General features: G+C 38.9%; 1 protein-coding gene across 5 annotated transcripts in view; it reads left to right on the top strand.

The window, feature by feature from the left end:
* Positions 1–17,632, top strand: part of septin10 (septin 10) — a 95,819-nt gene extending 78,187 nt beyond the window's left edge. For 4 of the 5 annotated variants that reach the window (XM_087988138.1, XM_087988139.1, XM_043691786.2 and 1 more), the window contains 3 exons: positions 1,392–1,582; positions 8,755–8,801; positions 16,039–17,632. In XM_087988138.1, the coding sequence (XP_087844264.1) occupies positions 1,392–1,582; positions 8,755–8,761 (198 nt within the window). In that variant the 3' untranslated portion in view covers positions 8,762–8,801; positions 16,039–17,632. Of the gene's footprint in view, positions 1–1,391; positions 1,587–8,754; positions 8,802–16,038 lie in introns of those variants that run through there. The other variant, XM_087988136.1, reaches the window with a different exon arrangement.
* The last annotated feature ends 618 nt before the right edge of the window (positions 17,633–18,250 follow it).

The raw sequence follows: 18,250 nt of genomic DNA, 5'->3' as shown, positions 1-18,250 counted from the left end.
GTAATTGATTGCTATAACATGTAAGCTTACACAAACTCTCATTCCACCTTATGCACAATAACAGTGTAATATCCAAGTAATGAAGGCAGTAGTTTAAGTAAATTTAATAATGATTAGTTAGCAAAAGGGGCTTGACAAGCATTATGTGAAGTCTTAGTTATTTCTGAAAATCTTTCTTTTGTTTTCCTCTTTATGGAATTGGTTGTGTTGGAACAGATTATTCATCCAGAAAAACTTAGTACCAACTTTTATATATTTCTATTTATCAAATTAGACCACAATATTCTGGCTATAGAAACATTGCCAACCCCTGTAACCTCTTTTGAGAAGGCCATGAACTCTTCACCTCCAAATGAAGACCATCCTGACTTGGACACATATGACTGCTGTTTGATGCTGAGAAACAATCTTGGAATTGTTGTGAGACCGTTTTGACAAGGACTGTAATAATTAGTTGGGAATTAGGAAACCAAGTAAGGATGTGGAGAATGTACCTGGTATAGATGCACCATGATATGCCACATTCAAGAAATATTGATGGTAAAAAATACTGCACACAAAGTTTAAACACTGCCAGAAAGTTGATTTAAACAGACTTTGTTTTAAGTCATTGCCTACCTTTTATTACTATGCTAATAAAGTTAAGCATTATGCTGTTGTATTTTGTAAAGTGTTATGGTACTTTGTTAAGCAACAACATTGTGTTACTTCCCTGATTTAGGTATTTGCAAGACAAATATACTGGTACTTCCTTCAGTGTTCACCTTTCATATTGCTACAACTTTTGTAGGCGTTCAGTCAGAATGTTGCTGGAAATCCATTTACAAGTGAATCTAATTTTCTGCTAATGTTAGCAGCCAGTTGGGTGAACCCAGGAAAATTCTTAGCAAAAGAAACCCCATTGCTAATTTTTAAATTTAGTTTTTAAAAAATTATTCCTAACCGAGAAAGATAGCTTGGATTTAGATTGACAAGCAACATCGTCTTAATGTTTTCTATCTGATATTTGCACTGAAGGCAATGCAACTTGTGGGTTTAAAGGAAGTTAATACAAATAATAAAGAATCAATTTGCATTTTTAATTTTACGTAACTGAGAAATGAAGATGTGTTTGCTAAAATCTTAAGGAAAGAAAACTAACCATTTAAGGTACAATATCACTGCAGAATGAACTAATTTAAACAAATTTAAAGGAGACAGGATAACTATCTACTCATGCAATTAAAAGGAAGTCTAGGATTGTAATGCACACCCTGCAAACAATGTATTTGTGTATTGCCTGTGGTTTTTAACTTTATAAGCAAGACACTGTACTAAGAAAAGCTTTGCAGATTTGATACCATCTTATGAAGCTTGAATTTAATAACATTTTTTAAAAATCACATTGGCAGTTGCAAGATAAGTTTGAAAACTTAAAGAAAATGCACCAGGAAGAGAGAAAGAAACTGGATGAAAAGAAAAGTGTCTTGGATGAAGAGATGAGTGTATTCAATAAAAGAAAGGCTGCAACTGAACTGCTTCAAGGTCAGGCATTTCAGACTGCACCACAAATGAACCTCAAGAAAGACAAGGATCGCAAAAAGTAAGTACAGTTTTGATGTAAAATCAGAATTTTTAAACATATCATTGGTCCTTCAAGATTACCATTCAATAAGATCATGCAATTTTACATTTGGAGAACATGGACATTCGGCCCATGTACCAGCTCCCAAAAGAGCTACCTTGCTAGTCCCACTCTCTGGTGTTGATCACTTTCAAATATATATCCAGCTGTCCTGTGGAATCTACTTCCTTCACTCTCTTAGACAGCACAATCCGAATCCTAAATACTGTCTGAATAAAGAAGTTTCTCCTCAACTTGTTCCTAGCTCTTTTGCTGACAATCTTGAATTTGTGACCCTTAGTTGTGGTCTAACTCCACCTTTCCAACTAATATCATAACACTTGAGTTCATTGTCTTATTCAAGACAGAGTAAGGCAAAATTTTCATAAATTCAATGACCCAGCCTCCCATGCCTTACTTGAGAAAATAATCCACAGACTAGTGACCTCTGAAATTAAAATTTGTCCTCAGCTCTGTCAAAAATTGAAAAGTCCTGGCCCCTAGTTTTAGCCTCACCCTGTTAAGTCTCTTCAGTATCTTGTATATTTCATTAAAATCACTTCTCATTCTACTAAACTGCCAGTGGATATTGGCACAGCCTGTCCAGCATTTCTTCATAAGATAAGACTTTCATTCCAAGAATGAGTCATGCAAAATCTTCTGTGAATTGCTTCTTACACAAATACATCAGTTTTTAAATAAGTAGACCATATTGTACCCGAGAATGCAACTTTAAAAAAAAGGTTTTGTGATTTACACATGAAAGAAGTGAAACTATCACTGTATTCTAACATATGAAAGGCTTAACAGACAATCGATTTTTCAATGTATAATTTCAGTTACATCACACTGCAAATTTTTGCTATAAATTCTGTGTTACGATCGATCCCTCCACTATCACCTGATGAAGGAGCGTCGCTCCGAAAGCTAGTGTGCTTCCAATTAAACCTGTTGGACTATAACCTGGTGTTGTGTGATTTTTAATATTGTACATAGTGTTGCATAACTGGTCTTACTAAAGTCCCACAAGTAAAACTTTCCAACCCCTTGTAATGAATCACAATGTTCTTTTTTGCCTTTCCAATCAATTTGTATACCTGCAGCTTTGCAATTTGTATAGCAGGACATCCCTATCTTACGTATCAGAGTTGCACATTTTCTCTTCCTTTAAACAGTAGACTGCTTTTTCTAGTGATAGTCATACAACACGGAAACAGACCCTCTGATCAACTCGTCTATGCTGAACTCGTCCCATTTGCCTGTATTTGTATCATATCCCTCCCAAACATTTCCAATCCACATACCTGTCCAAATGATTTTTAAATGTAATATAGCTCACCTCTGTCACTTCCTCAGGCAGCTCTTCCATACATGCATCACCCTCTGTGAAAATACTGCCCGACAGGTTTCCTTTATATCTGTCCCCTCTCACCTTAAAACCTATACCTTCTAGCTTTGTTCTGCTTGGGAATAAGACCTTGACTATTCACCTTATCTATACCTCTCACTATTTTATAAACTTCTATAAGGTCACCCCTTAGCCTCTAATGCTCCAGGGGAAGAAGTCCCAGCCTCTCCTTATAATTCAAACCTTCCAAGTGTCAATAACATCCTTGTAAATCTTTTTTTGCACCCTTTCCAGTTCAATAACATCCTTCCTATTGCAAGGCAATCAGAATTGTACATCATACTCCAAATGTTGCCTTACCAATGTCTTGTACAGCCATAACATGACATCCCAATTCTTGTACTCAGTGCTCTGACTGATGAAGGTAAGCATGCTAAAAACCACCTTCAGCACCCTGTACACCTGTGATATGACTTTCCAGGAACTATGTACCTGAACCCCTAGTTCTTTGTTCAACAACACTCCCCACAAATGTACCATTAATTGTATAAGTCCTGTCCTAGTTTGTCTTCCCAAAATGCAACACCTCCCATTTAAATGAATTAAATTTCATCTACCATTCTTCAGCCCCCTGGCCCAGTTGATCAAGATCCTGTTGAACACTGAAGTACTTTCTTCACTCCCACTCCACCACCAAGTTTGATATCGTCTGCTTACTAATCCTGTAATTTTAGTCAAATTATTTACATAAATGACGAGCAACACCGATCCTTGTGGCACACTGATAGTCACAGGCCTCCAGTCTGAGCGACAACCTTTTACCGCCAAACTCTGTCTCTTACTGTTAAACCAATTTTGTATCCAATTGGCTAGCTCTCCTGAATCCCATGCAATCTAAGCTTACTAATCAATCCACCATATGCAACCTTGTTGAAGATCTTGCTAAAGTCCATGGAGCTAATGTCTACTGCTCTACCTTCATCTATCTTCAGGCCTGTGACCAATGGTGTGCCACAAGGATTGGTGCTGGATCTGCTGCTTTTCGTCATTTAGATAAATTATTTCGATGTGAACATAGGAGGTATAGATAGTAAGTATGTAGATGACACCAAAATTGGAGGTGTAATGGACAGCGAAGGAAGTTACCACAAAGTACAACGGGATCTTGATCAGATGGGTCAGTGGGCTGAGGGGTGGCAGATGGAGTTTAATTTAGATAAATGTGAGGTGCTGCATTTTGGAAAAGCAAATCAGAGCAGGACTTGTGTACCTTTAATGGTAAGGTCCTGGGGAGTGTTGCTGAACAAAGGGACCATGGAGTATAGGTTCATAGTTCCTTTCAAGTGGAGTCACAGGTATATAGGATAGTGAAGAAGGCATTTGGCATGCTTTCCTTTATTGGTCAGAGCATTGAGTATAGGACGTTGGTTAGGCCACTTTTGGAATATTGTGTGCAATTCTGGTCTCCTTCCTATCGGAAGGATGTTGTGAAACTTGAAAAGGTTCAGAAAAGATTTACAAAGATGTTGCCAGGGTTGAAGGATTTGAGTTATAGGGAGAGGCTGAATGGGCTGGGGCTAATTTCCCTGGAGTGTTGGAGGCTGAGGGGTGAACTTATTTATTGAGGTTTATAAAATCATTAGGGGCATGAATCGGGTAGATATACAAGGTCTTTTCCCTGGGGTAGGGGGAGTCCAAAACTAGAGGGCATAGGTTTAGGATGAGAGGGGAAAAATTTGAAAGGGACCTAAGGGGCAACTTTTTCTCGAATAGGATGTTAAGTGTATGGAATGAGCTGCCAGAGGAAGTGGTGGAGGCTGGTACAATTACAGCATTTAAAAGTCATCTGGATGGGTATATGAATAGTAACGGTTTAGGGGGATATGGGCCAAGTGCTGACAAATGGGACTAGATTAGGTTAGGATATCTGGTCGGCATGGACGAGTTGGACTGAAGGGTCTGTTTCCGTGCTGTATGTCTCTATGACTGACTGTATAACTCTTCAAAAATTTCAATCAAGTCTCTGAGACACTATATCCTACACACAAAGTCATGCTGACTATCCCTAATCAGTCCTTGTCTTTCCAAATGTACACAGATCCTGACTCTGTCAATCCTTTCCAATACTCGCCACTGACATCAGGCTCACCAGTCTGCAGTTCTTTGGCTTTTCTTTGCAGTTTTTCTTAAATAATGGCACATTAGCCCCCTCTAGTCTTTTGGCACCTTACCAGTGGTTGTCAATGATACAAGAATCTCTGCTAGAGGCTGTGATTTCTTCCCTATCTTCCCACTGTGTACTGGGACACACTTGATTAGGTCCCAGGAATTTACCCACCTTTTTTGTGTTTTAAGACATCTAGCGCCAACCTCTTCTGTAATATGGACTCTTTTTCAAAGCATCACTATTTATTTCCCTGCATTCCCTAGAAGAGGGTAGGGTAGGGCAGGGTATCCCTACTGTGTGGAAACAGGCTCTTCAGCCCAAAACATCTGCATTGACCCTCCAAAGAGTAACCCACCCAGACCCATTTCCCCAAACAGTACATTTACCCCTTACTAATCCACCTAACCTACACATCCCTAAATGCAATGGGAAACTTAACATGGTCGATTCACCTAACCTGCACATCTTTGGATTGTGGGAGGAAACTAGAGCACACGGAGGAAACCCATGCAGACACTGGGAGAATGTGCACACTCCACACAATGTCGCCCGAGGCTGGAATCGAACCTGGGTCCCTGGTGCTGTGAGGCAATAGTGCTAGCAACTGTGCTGCCTTAGCTTAGTGTCTTTCTCCACAGTAAATACTGATACAAATATTAGTTTAGGATCTCGCCTATCTCCTGTGGTTCCATGCATAGATGGTCTCATTGACTTTTAAGGGGCCCTATCCTCTCCCTAGTTATTCTTTTGCCCTTCATATACCTGTAGAAAGTCTTTGGATTCTCAGCTTTATCTGTTAATGCTTTCTCATGTCCCCTTTCCGTCCTTAAGGAATTCACTTGATCCCAGCTGCCTCCTTTTCTTGTGCAGAACCTCAGTATCTCTTATCATCTCGTGTTCCCTACTCTTGCCAGCCTTGCTTTTCACACTAACAGGAACATGCTATCCCTGAACTCTCATTATCTTGCTTTGAAAAGCTTCCTACCTGCCAGATGCCCTTTACCTGCAAACATCCTCCCCAATCAGATTTTGAAAACTCCTGTCTAATACTATCAAAATTGGTCTTGCCCAATTTAGAACTTTAACTTGTGGATCAGGTCTACCCTTTTCCATAAGTATTTTAAAACTAATAGAATTACGGTAACTAGACCCACAGTGCTCCCCCATTAACACCTCAGTTACTTGCCCTGCCTTATTTCCCAAAAGGAGAGAGTTTTGCACCTTCTCTAGTAGGTCCATCAGCATATTGATTGAGAGTTTTCTTGAATGCACTTAGCAAATTCCTCCCCCTCCAAACCTTAACACTATGACAGTCCCAGTCTATGTTACGCAAGGTGAAATACCCTACTATAACATTCTTATAGATATCTGCTATTTTCCTACATATTTGCTCCCCAAATTCCTGCTGACTATTTGGAGGCCTATAGTAGTACAATCCCATCAAAGTGATCTCCCCTTCTTATTTGTCAGTTCCATACAACTTCACTGGACGATTCTCCAGTAATATCCTTAGCACTACCATGATGTTTTCCGTAAAATGCCATTCCCCCTCCTCTCTTTCCTCACACTATCCTTTCTATAGCATCTATACCTCAGAACATTGAGCTGCCAGTTTTGTTCCTCACTCAGTCATGTTTCTGTCATAGCTATGATATGTTCTTACTTGTTCCCTCTGTACTTCTGCCTTACCCGTTAGGCCTGTTGCATTGAAATAAATGTAGTTTAATTCATCTGTCTTGGCTGCCACGTCTATTTTAATTTGCTCTGTTTAAGTTCTTTACCAGCCTCAATCTTCTCTCTTCTCTCACCAATGATAAGTCTTCCTGTCAAAGTAACAAGTTCACATTTCTTCACATTATACTGAATTTTCCAAATTTATGTCTATTAGTTTAAACTGTCTTCATCCCTAGGCTCTTTATATCTTCTTGACCACGTTCCTATCTATTTTGATGTCATTGACAAATTCATCCACTATACATCAGGTCCTTTCATCCAAAGGATTCATGTACATTGGAAATAGCTGAGTCCCAGCACTGATTCTTGTGGAATTTCACTAATTACAGCTTCCTAATCTGAATAAAACAGATTCATCCTGATCTGATGCTTACTGAAAGCTAATCAAGCTTTAGCCTTTGTTGTCCCCTACACTGTATGCTGTTATCCTGTGTGGTAATCTTTGATCTACAGATTACACTTTATCTACCTTGCATCTTAACACCCTCGAAGAATTCTTGTTAAACACCCAAGACCTTTACGAAACCATGCTAACTCTTCTTGACCACATTATGATTCCTAAGTATTTGTCTATAATTTCCTTTAATAATGAATTCTAACAATTTCTGTATGACTGATATTTGGTGAACTGGCTTATTGATTTCTACCTTTTTTTTGCATGACCTATTTTCTAACATGCTGTGATCCTTTTTTCCAAAATCTGACCAATTTTGGAAGCTTATCAATACATCTATGCTTTCTGCATCCATTTTTATGATCCTTGAAAGCGGGTCATCTGGTCCTGGGGCCTTTAAGCTCATAGATCCGCACTTCTCCCCTTCAAGCTAGATGTAAATGTCTATCATGGTCACTATCACTAGAGAGTTCTTCATGATGCGGTTATTGATTAATCTATCTCATTATGCATTACCAGGGTGAGAAAACCTGCTCCCTGGTTAGCTCTTTGATCTTTGTAAGAAATTGTCCTTTTCATTTTTTTAGGGTATCTTTGCCTGTCTGATTTGCACAATCTATATGTAAGTGAAAGTAGCCTATTCTTACATGAACCATTTACTTTTTCCTATGTACTGTCTCCATAATATAACTACTGTTAGGGCTGATAAATTACTTACACTAGTGGTATTTTAACTTACCTGTTTCTTATTTCTGTCCAAATTGATTCCTCATTTTGCTCTTTCAAGCTAAGATCACAATTTAGTACTGCACGATGACATCCTTAATCAACAGAGCTATCTACCATACCATCTTTCCCAAGATTGCAAACTTCTCAAAGTGCCACATACCCTTAAATATTTAGGTGCCAGCCTTGGTCTCTCGACAGCCATTTACCTGTTATGGCTGTCAGGTGATGTATTCATTTCTGTCTAGACTAACAATCCAGAAGGGCTGAGAGTGTGTTGCTGGAAAAGCACAGCAGATCAGGCAGCATCTGCAGACCTCACTGTCCCCAATTCAGAGGGGCCTCTTGTGATTCTACTTCTGAGCCTGAAAGCCCTAGTTCAAGTTCCACCTGTCCCAGAGGTCTGTCTGAACAGATGGATTCAAAATATCTTCTAACAGTTCATTCAGTTTGATACGAATGCTGTGTGCATTCAGATACATACTTTTTAGTTCTGTCTTTTTATCATTTTTGTAATCTCTGACCTACTCTGCTGATGCAGTTTGAAGTTTGTATGCTTTGTCCAATCCTGACACACCTCTGGTTATCACCATCCTGTTCTATTATTTTGTGGTTTTGTTTTGAATTACTGCGTCACCTTTTACTTTCAACTAAACAATGGGGCAATAGATAAAGCCCTTTCCAATGTCTGTGAAACTAGAAATTGATTTGAATGTCTTATTAAAATCAATTTGTCAAAATATATACTAATAATTATTTTTCTTTTTGCTTTCTTTTCTCAGCTATTAAATTTTTGATTGCTTCGTGGTGCTTCATCTTGCTCAGTACGGTAAGCAGACTAGAATAACTACTCTGGTAGCTACAAACGCACCAGTTATTTAATTGTATTTTTCTCACTTTTTCAAATATATCTGATTGGTGTTACATGGAAAATACTGTATGGCAGGTATGAATTTTAATAATGAGCTGAACATTTATTTTCTAAGATAGAGATATTTTTAATTATAAAGAGAAATGGTTTCCATCTTTGGGGTCACAACCTACCTCTTCACATTCTGCACAGACTGGCTTCCACCTTCATCTGTTAAGATCTATATATGAATCCAGTTTGTTTCTCTAGTTCCAGATAATACTCAATCCACCAGTAAATTGATATTTAATATCTAAACACAGATTTCAAATTCCTTAGCTACGGCGTTTAAGGATTTGTCACGCTTCAATCAACTATACAACAAGAAAAGTTGCACTTTAGTTATGTATTGCTAGTCACAATTGATTAGATTAGATTCCCTACAATGTGGAAACAGATCCTTCAGCCCAACCAGTCCACACCGACCCTCCGAAGAGTAACCCACCCAGACCCATTTCCCTCTGACTAATGTACCTAACACTATGGGCAATTTAACATGGCCAATTCACCTGACTTGCACATCTTTGGACTGTGGGAGGAAACCCACGCAGACACGAGGAGAATGTGCAAACTCCACACAGACAGTCTCCCGAGGCTGGAATCTAACCTGGGACCGCAGCACTGTGAGGCAGCAGTGCTGACCACTGTGCCATCGTGACACCCTCTTTCATGAAAAGTTTCTGAATAGCCAAAGTTTTGCACGTAAAGAACAACTCAACTACTGCATCATACTGTCCTATCTGGATGAATGTGGCAAACACCTCACACACAGCAAGATCTAATAATAATTAAATAATGTTTTGGTAATGGTATGACTTGAGAAGGATATTAGCCTGGACATCGGCAGAGGGAGGAAATAGTTTATATAGGGCAATTCTAGATCTTAAATTTGCTGAAGCGTTTCATGTTTCTACATGTACTTCATTGTTGTCATTGCTATAGAGAAACATATTAGCCAATTTTGTATAAAGTAAGATTCCAGTACTGACTATGAAATATATGACCAAGTGTTCTTTTATTTCATGATGTTAGGAGAGCAATGACCATTAGCCAGATTGGTTGGAGAACTCCATGAAGTTTCTCCTCATGGCTGAATAAATCCCACCTTAGCAATTACAAACAATTGTAAAGTGATTACATATGCATTCTGTCAATAACGCAATCAGTTCAATCATGTGATTGCATGATCAGTTGATGGACAGTTATAGGTCTTCCATGAGTTTGATGTTTACCAGACATTATCACTTATTCTTTGGCTTTCACAATGCATCTTATTCAACCAAATTTCAATACTACTGACTTCTGTACCTACTATTTATTCCTCCCTGGTAACAGGCTAGGGGCTTCTCCCTCTTCTTAAATGCTGTTGCTCCATAGGAATTCAGTTAAATCCTTTTAGTGTCTATTATATTTAAAACTTAATTATTTATATAGGCATATGTGATTACAATCATCTGAAAGATCTTAACACTAATGTGAGTCAAGTTTTTTTTTCTCTTCTACCTCATATTAATTAGTAAACTTTGAATTAGCTTGAGAAAAGGGCTTCTGTTTGCTTCTGACTGATATCTCGTGGCAAAACTGTCTCTGCATAAGCAGTGGTTGGCTACATTTTTGCGTCTTATGATCCCGTTGTGTGATTTTTTTTTTTACAAGACCCTATATCTTAGCTGGTTGCTATGATTTTGACTGTAAATGGCTGCTTCAGCTAACAATTAGCATTTTTTATATCAACTAAAAACTATAGGCAGCCATTTTATGTTAACTAAGAACCATGGGCAAAGCGAAGGAAAGAATAAAATTGTGAATATTGAAGGAAATGTTTGTTTACAGGGAGGAATGTATAGTGGATGTTATAAACTTTCAGAATGCCAGTACTCACCTTATTTAAATTCATTCCTCAGTTTTTATTTCATTTTCTGACCTAAGAAATGTCAAAATGAACACATAAACATGCAAAGTATTATTTTCAAATCTAAAATATTTGTGTCTATAGAGTTTTCTAAATTGAATTTTATTGAAGAATAAAAATTTATTGTCTCCAATCAACATTGAAAATGAATTTTTAAAAGTTGGGATTAATGTTCAAAGTATTTTCTTGTGGCCTGTCAATATGCAGAGAAGTCCCTTAAAAGTATCAAGTGCACTCTTGATGCAAAGATATTTTCCACAACTTGCTCTAAATATAACCCTCTCAGGAAGAAAATATGTGTATATTTTTTTAGAAATCTAAGTCTGACATTTTTTTTGTGTGTTTTTCTTCTATTTCATCTCTAACTTTCTTCAAACCACATTCTTCTAATAATAGGTTTTCAGGAGGTAAGCAGTTACCTTTTAGGATAATCCATAAATTTCAAAATAATTTACTTGTTTCTCACATTAATTTTCTGACTTTTTATAAATTGTAAAATAAAGGTTAAAAAGGGGAGGCCTGGTTAGCAACCAGAAAGGGGATTTACAAAATGGAGTCAGTAGACATTTTTGAGATGCTGGTTGAATACTTTCTCTCTCTGGTAAAGAGATGCTGTATTATTTTGTCACTGGAAAGGTTCAGATTTGATCAGGAAAATTGGATGCAGTTGGCACAAAACATTGACATGGAACCAGGAACAGATGAGATGCAATCTCCAAAATCCTTGGATGTAGGGAGACTGGCCATAATCTTTCAATCTTGCCTCGACTTAGAGGTACCAGAAAACTGGAAACTTGCAAACATCACAGCCTTTTTAAAGAAAGACCAGCAATTACAAACTGGTCAGTTTAACATCAGTGGTGGTGGAACTTCTAGAAACAGTCAGTCAGTCAGGATGGAGTTACACAGCATCCCAGCTGATGGTCCCTCAGTTGCATACAGCCTACATGTACCACTGTCCCCACTCCACCCTAACCCTGTAATCCACAAACAGAATTGCCTGAGCAGACCCACTGTTTCTGCCTGTTCCTGCCCATAAAACTTATTTCTTCCTACTGCAATTCTATTTTTTCTGCACTTGTGCATTCCCTGTCCGCTTGCATCTGCAATTCTTCTGAAGCTTTCCACCAGTTCATGGGCTGTAACTGCTTCCTCTTCACCATGGACGTCCAAGCCCTTTACATGTGGATCCCCCATCAAATTGGTCTCCAGGCTGTCTGCTTCTTCTCGGAAAGAAGGCCTGAGCTGTCCCCATTCACCACTCTTTTCTCCTCCTCCCCCCCCCACCAAAAGATCTGGCTGAGCTCATCCTCGATTTGGATAACTGTGTCGTTAACTCCTCCCACTTTCCTCAGATTAAAGATGTGGCCATGGATCCCTACATGGGCTCCCAGTTATGCCTGTCACTGTGGAGTATGTGGACTATTCCTTGTTCCAGTCCTACGCTGGTCTCTCCACATCACAATTTCACCTTTAAAAAGAAAGATTGTTATTAACTAACTTGTTGGAGCTTTTGAAGAGGGAATAGAAAGGCTTGGTATGAGCAACACTGATGTAGTGTATGTGGGCATCCAGACGGTGCCACACAACAGACTTTTGATGAAAATTTTATAGGTTATGGCATAAAAGACACAGCAGAAACATGGATAGAAAATTGACTGGGTGATATGAAACAAGAATAATGGTCATTTGATGTTTTTCAAGCTGGTGGAAGGTGTGTGGTGTTCCCAGGGGTTGATATTAGGACATTTGCTTTTCCTGATATATTAATCATATAGATCTTGATGTAGAGGGGACAGTTTTGAAGTTTGCAGATGAAACGCAGCTGGGCAGAATTGTGAACTGAGGCGCACAGGATAGAATTCCTGAAGGACATAGAAAAGTTGGAGTGAGAGAATAGGTGGCATCTGGTGCTCAATTCTGTGAAGTATAAGGTGATTTGGTAGGAAGACCATTGAAATTCAATGTAAAATAAGGTATAATTCTAAAGGGGTACAGGAGCAAAGAATCAAGAACCAGAGGATACAGATTTGAAGTGATTTTCAAAAGAAGCAAATGCAAGGTGAGAAACATTCTAGACAATGAAAAGTTAGGGTATGGAATGCACTGGAAGCCTGGTGGGAGCAGGTTCAATTGAGGCTTTCAAGTGGTATTGGCTGATTATTTGGTTAGAAATAATGTGCAAGGGTATGGGGGACAAAGTAGAGGATTAGTCTTTGGTAATGTAGACATGATGGACCATAAGGCTTCCTTCTATGCAATAACACTTCTGTGTTATTGTAAATGTAAAGTTGTATTGTGCGATTGTGTTCTGTAAGAATGTGCTTCGTCACAAAGTATTCTTTAGAATTCCTTCTTCTCTTCCTCCTATGTCAAGTTCTTTGAGCCCACAAAATCACTTCAACAAGCTGCACAACAGAAACAGCAGAGTTAATGGTGGTACAGGACAGTGGAAAACTTTAAGACAAAGGAACAGAAATTAGGCCATTCAGCCCATCAAGTCTGCTCTGCCATTCAATCATGGCTGGTAGGTTTTCAATTACATTTTTCCACTTTCTCCCTGTAACCATTGATCCCCTTGGCAATCAAGAACTTATTTATCTTTGTTTGAAATGCACTCTATGACCTGGTCTCCACAGCCTTCTGTGGCAATGAATTCCATAGATTCTCTGGCTGAAGAAGTTTCTTCTTATCTCCATTCTAAAGGGTCTTCCCTTTATTCTGAGGCTGTGCCTAGGGTCCTCTCCTGCCATTGGAAACGTCTTCTCAACGTCCACTCTGTCCAGACCGTTCAGTATTCTGTAAGCTTCAACTAGGTCCCCTGTCATCCTTCTAACTCCAAGTATAGTCCCAGAGGCCTCAAACGTTCCTAATGTTAAGCCTTTTATTCCTGGAATCATTATCGTGAACCTCCCAGGCCAATACATCCTTAATGAGCTATGGAGCCCAGAATTGCTCATAATATTCTGAATGTGGTCTGACCAGAGCCTTATAAAGCCTCAGAAGTACATCCCTGCTTTTATATTCTAGTCCTCTCAAGATGAATGACAATATTGTATCTGTCTTCCTAACTACTGTCTCAACCTGCAAGTTTACCTTAAGAGAAACTTGGACGAGGACTCCCACATCCCTTTGCACTTCAGATTTCTGAATTTTCTTCCCATTTAGATAATCGTCCATACCTCTATTTTTTCCTACCAAAGTGCATAGCCTCACAGCTTCCCATGTTGTATTTCATCTGCCACCTAGCCCACTTTCCTAACTTGTTTAACCTGTCTAAGTCTTTCTGCAGCCTCCCCGCCACCTCAAACTACCTGCTCCTCCATCTATCTTTGTATCATCTGCAAATGTAGCCAGAAGGCCCTCATTTCCTTCATCTACACCATTAAAGTGTAATGTGAAAAGTTGTGGTCCTAACAGTGACCCTTGTGGAACACCACTAGTCACCAACTTCCATCTTGAGAAGGATACTTTTATGCCCACTCTCTGCCTTTTGCCAGGCAGCCAGGCTGCTATCCGTGCTACTACCTGGCCTCTAACACATGGGCTCTTATCTTACTCAGCAGCGTCCTATGCGGCACCTTATTAAGGCCTTCTGGAAGTCCAGATAGATAACGTCCATTGACTCTCCTCTCCTAGTTCTAACCTGCTGATTACCTCCTCTAAGAATTCTAACAGATTTATCAGGCATGACCTCCCCTTGATGAAACCATGCTGAGTTTGCCCTGTTTACCATACACTGCAAGTATTCAGAAATCTTCTCCTTCACAATGGACTCAAAATCTTATAACTGGAGTCAGGCTTAATCGGCCTATGATTTCCAGTCTTTGGCTTATTCCCTTCTTAAACGGGAGGTTACATTAGTGATTTTAGAGTCCTCTGAGACCCTCCCTGACTCCAGTGATACCTGAAAGTTGCCACTAAAGCCTCCATTATCTCCTTCAGACCTCTAGGGTGTAGCCCATCTAGCCCAGGCAATTTATCCACTTTCAGATCTTTCAGGTTTTTCTAGCACCGTCTTGGTGTTGGCCAGCATACGTATCTCTGCCATCCAACTCTCTTGAATTTTAAGGGATATTAATTGTGTCTTCTACAGTGAAGACTGATGCAAAGTTCTTATTCAGTTCTCAGCCATTTCTTGGTTCCCCATTACTACTTCTCCAGCAGCCCAATGTTCACTTCTGTCTCTCTTTTTCCCTTTTATATATCTGAAGAAACTTTTACAATCTTTCCTAATATTACCAGCTGGTTGTCCTCTGACCTTTTGAAGGCTTCCCAATCCTCTGGCTTCCCACTGACATTCGCAACATCATATGCTTTCTCTTTTGCTTTTATGCTGTCCCTGACTTCCCTGGTCAGCCAGGGCTGCCTCATCCTCCCTTTAGTATGCTTCTTTTTCGAGGGGATGATTTTTTTTGCTGTGTCTTTCAAATTACTCCCAAAACTCCTGCCATTGCTGTTCCACTGTCTTTCCTGTTAGGCTCCTCTCTGTCAATTCTGGTCAGCTTATGCCTCTGTAGTTGCTTTTGTTCAACTGTAATATCATTACATCTGATTCTACCTTCAACTTGTGATTGTGGTTCAGTAGTAGTAATGGAAGATGTAAATATATGTTTCTAAGCAAAATACATATTCAAATGCACAGTATCTGAAAACTCTTGATTAGATTAGATTACTTACAGTGTGGAAACAGGCCCTTCGGCCCAACAAGTCCACACCGACCCGCTGAAGCGCAACCCACCCAGACCCATTCCCCTACATTTACCTCTTCACCTAAGACTACGGGCAATTTAGCATGGCCAATTCACCTAAACTGCACATTTTTGGATTGTGGGAGGAAACCGGAGCACCCAGAGGAAACCCACGCAGACACTGGGAGAATGTGCAAACTCCACACAGAGTCGCCAGAGGCGGGAATTGAACCCGGGTCTCTGGCGCTGTGAGGCAGCAGTGCTAACCACCGTGCCACCCACGAAGAGCAAAGGTTTCTGATCTAGTCATTGAAGCTTAAATTTTGTTGTCAGTTACCACAGAATCCATCACCCATGTTAGTCTTTCTATCATCTTCCATGCACCTTTATTTGTCACATCATGTAATTAATCTAGCAGTTGTCTTTTGTTAATTATGCTGAAGCTTCACACAATCCAGACATAGATATTTACAATGAGTGAATAGTCAACTTGTAATGTTACAAGTCTATACTTTCATTGCTCTGAGAAACTAATTTATTTTTTCACTTTTAGGTCAGTCAGTTTTCATATATTGAATTGTTTTCGAGAGCATCACGCCTGAGTGCAGTTGATCACTTTTATCCTACTACTTGCTGCCATTTCCCTCTGGATTGCTTGAATTGATGAAAACAGTGCATTAACCCATGAATAATCCAGTTGGTGCCAAACACACTGCCTGCATAGCTGTATAATAAGCCATATATTTAAACAGCAAGGGTGATAATCCTGGTTGTTGACACAAGACTTTGCCTAATTAATAAGTGTCTCTTTCAGGGAAATTTTGTATTTATCACTTGATTTCAGTATATCTCTGTCTGCTTTTTGTTAATGTGCCTGAAAATTACTAAATACTAAGTTTTTTTTATTGAATATATTGGAGACCTTTTTATAATCTCTTTTGAAGATTTTCTTTAAATTTTGTAATTGAATTAAGCTGGTACTATGCCAAATTTCCTATCCCCTAGAAGGGAGGAACATTTTGACATTTAAATATACTTGAGCATGCACAATCAAGTAATGTTTCTAAACCAAACGTATAAATGCACATGTGTCACTTCAGTAGGTTCGAGAAAGTCTTCAGTTTTATTAGGTTTCTGCAGGACCAATTTAATATTAGCGGGTGATTGCATATAAAGACAATGGTTTCAATGGTTTACAATATGAATGCTAGATGGGGTTACCTCATAGGAGTAAATTGGTGGTGCATACACTTTTTGTTTCTTAAATTCTTAAACCAGTCTTGCCTATTGTTTTGCTAGTGGTGATGTTGAAGCTTACTGTGCTACTATTAATTGGTCAAATCTTGAAATTATTTATATGAAATGGATTTGAAATTTCAAATGCAACTGACAGATAACCACTGGCAAAATGGATGAATATGAAAGAGCAAATGTGCCCAGCTATTGCATATTCTGTAAGTTTAAATAAAAACATTATGGTGAAATGCTGGCTCAGCTTGACATGGATTGAATTTTAACATAGGAAATTTGTATTAATGTTACATAATGCATATTTATCATTTATAGTTGAGATGAAATTTTGGATAATGTTTAAAACGTAATATTTCTTATCTTTTGGTACAAGTATAAGAAATATATTGTGTAATGCAATTGCAACTACATAACTTTAGTTGCATTTTAGAGATCTTTGCATTTCTTATTTATAACTTGGCAATAATACCATATAGCAATCTGTAGTTGTGACAAAATATTGATGTAGTTTTAGATTGCATGCAGGCTTTTCTTTCAGACAATACTATAATCAGTTGCTAATACCTCTAAGCACGGTTCTCAAAACCTCTCTCACCACAGTGCCAGTCAGTGTTGCTCTAAAAGTGCATTGAATGCATCGGCTTTTGGACATAATTTGAATACTGAAAGAGAATAACTAAGTAAAATTGTTTCCTACCCTTTTAGGGGAGGTATTTGATCTGCAAACCTCTTTCCCCAAACACACATCTTGGATGAAACCACGTGCTCTTGTATTGTTATTGGCTGTGCTTCTCTTACTTTAGAAGAGAGTCTGCACAAAAAAAACTTTGATTTCAGCTTTTTGTTTCATCTGTAATGTAACTTCTTTAATTATTAAACTTAACATTGAAAAGAAAGTTGGATGCTTGGTTTTATTTGTATTTCAATCAAGCCTATGGGTGAAAATTGTGGCTTCTTCCCTATGACTTTGCTTATAATTGTAAGGCATGGCAGATTGAATGTTCAGAAAGCAGTATCTCTAACTCCATTCCTTAGTTTATGTTGAGGTTACTGAGTTCCGCTGACCTGACAACAAGACAGGAAGTAAAATGCAGTTGGCCTCAAGTGCCTGTACTCTGGAATAAGAAAGTGTTCAGCGCTTATGGTTGCATTCGACCTGATATAGGTGAGTGAGGATACAAAGAAAAACACTAACTTCAGTTCTTTTCGTGTTTAACTGGAGAAAACTAATTCATCCAATATTGGCAATCTGACAATGATGGTACGGGGTTGGGGGGGGGGGGGGAGAGGTCAGGAGAGTGTGCAAAGAGAGGTTGTTTGTAAGAGTTCAGTATTATCTGTGTACCTGTGGACTGCAACTTTTATAGCCTCTGTCGGCCAGGTTAGCAAATTGAGGAAATGGGATGTCATAGCAGCAGTGAATTTGACCCCCTCACCTAGCCTCACCCAATTGGGTCTGCCATCTTGATCCTGAGAAGACCAGAGGCTTCAAGTCTGGCTTCATCACAGCATCC

The sequence above is a fragment of the Chiloscyllium plagiosum genome, unplaced genomic scaffold (genome assembly GCF_037043375.1).
Source record: "Chiloscyllium plagiosum isolate Xiang-an unplaced genomic scaffold, Cpla_swu_hap1 HiC_scaffold_6, whole genome shotgun sequence".
NCBI lineage: Eukaryota > Metazoa > Chordata > Chondrichthyes > Orectolobiformes > Hemiscylliidae > Chiloscyllium > Chiloscyllium plagiosum.
Note: the sequence above shows the minus strand (reverse complement) of the source record. Positions and strands in the feature narration are given on the sequence as shown.